General features: G+C 41.1%; 1 protein-coding gene across 1 annotated transcript; it reads right to left on the reverse strand.

The window, feature by feature from the left end:
• Positions 1–764: 764 nt before the first annotated feature.
• LOC109245284 (olfactory receptor 4P4-like) lies at positions 765–1700 on the reverse strand. The gene has a single exon (XM_019412590.2). It carries the CDS (start codon positions 1698–1700, stop codon positions 765–767), a length of 936 nt encoding a protein of 311 aa, XP_019268135.1.

Genomic DNA, 1700 nt, shown 5'->3' on the forward strand with positions numbered 1-1700 from the left:
TGACTGAGCCACCCAGGCGCCCCCACAAATGCACAGTCTTGAAGTCATTCAACTAATTGAGCTTTACTGGAAAGAGAGAAGATCTATTAATTTTCTCATTCTGTCTTTCCACATTCTGAACATATATGATGTAATAAACACTATAACGGAAATGTAAATTACCACCTGTCCCTTTGTCCCCGCCTATGAAATTTTAAGGCAGATGGGATTGGGAAAAGTTGCTGTAACTCCCCAGAGGACCAGTGTAGCCACGCCTTCTTCTTGGCAACTCTAAAGCAAATTATCTGCCTGATTTTTTTTCATCACATAATTTATTGCAGAGTGTCATCACATGAGATTCGGATGAATATTCTACAGGAAATAAAATTCGATAATTAAAAACATTCTGTTTTAATTTCGGAAAAGCACTTTTAATCTTGTTCATTTCTCCAGAGGGCCAAAATGTTGTCAAATCCCCGTGTATCAATTTCATATGCAAATGAATGTTAAAATTCGCCGTCAGCCTCACAGCTCCATAACTGACTACTGGGTATGACAGCCCCACCGTTCCCTCAGCCTGGAATATGTTTAATATGCAGATGCCCTAAGCCAATCTCAGTTCGGCTGGTAAAATTGTCACCTTGCTCACAATGCTTCGGCTCATCATCTCTGACATTCATAAAGTGAACGATTTGGTTTCGGTGATCTGAACACCAACAGAGCTCTCTGATTCCGAGTCCACTTTTACTCCTGCATAAACTTTTTAGCATATTGAATAGGACAAATCAATTGTGTTTTTCTTCTAAAAATATCATTTGAAACCAAACTTTTCTCATCGCGCTTTTCATCTCTGTATTTCTCAGGGTGTAGATTAAGGGATTGAACATAGGAGCGATGATGGTGTAAAATAGAGCGAATATCTTGTCCTCAGGGAACGTGGTCGGAGGTCGAAGGTAGGCAAAGATTGAAGGCCCAAAAAATAAGATGACCACAGTGATATGAGACCCACAGGTGGAGAGGGCTTTGCGTCTTCCTTCAGCCGACTGATTTCTTAAAGTGAATAATATGACAACATAAGACCCAAACAAGAGAACAAAGGTCACTAAAGCGACCAGACCTGAATTGGCAACCACAAGGACACCAGTGATGTAGGTATCAGTACAAGCAACTTTCAGCAAAGGGAAGATATCACAATAGTAGTGATTGATTTCGTTGGGGCCACAGAAAGGCAACTGGAATATCATAGAAAACTGAGAAAAAGAATGGACGGCCCCACCAGCCCAAGCAGCCAAGACTAGGAGATTGCACCTTGCTCTGTTCATGATAAGCAGGTAGTGGAGAGGTTTGCAGATGGCAGCGTAGCGATCAAAGGCCATGACTGTAAGGATGAAGATTTCAATCATTCCCAAAAAGTGCAAGGAAAAGACCTGTAACATGCAGTTACCATAAGAGATGGTTTTTCTGGCCAGCAGCAGATCACCTATCAGTTTGGGTGTCACACAGGAGGTGTAGCAAATGTCCATAAAGGATAAGTGACCGAGGAAATAGTACATTGGTTGGTAAAAAAGGGCACTGCATCGAATGGAGACGAGAATTAAGAGATTTCCCACCAAAATGGAAACATAACAAAACAAGAAGAATACAAAGCAAAAAATTTGTATGTTCTGGTTATAGGAAAGTCCCAAAAGAATGAATTCTGAGATGTTCCTCTGACTTCCCAT

Source organism: Panthera pardus, unplaced genomic scaffold (assembly GCF_024362965.1).
Source record: "Panthera pardus isolate Hobbes unplaced genomic scaffold, ASM2436296v1 HiC_scaffold_12, whole genome shotgun sequence".
Taxonomy (NCBI): Eukaryota; Metazoa; Chordata; class Mammalia; order Carnivora; family Felidae; genus Panthera; species Panthera pardus.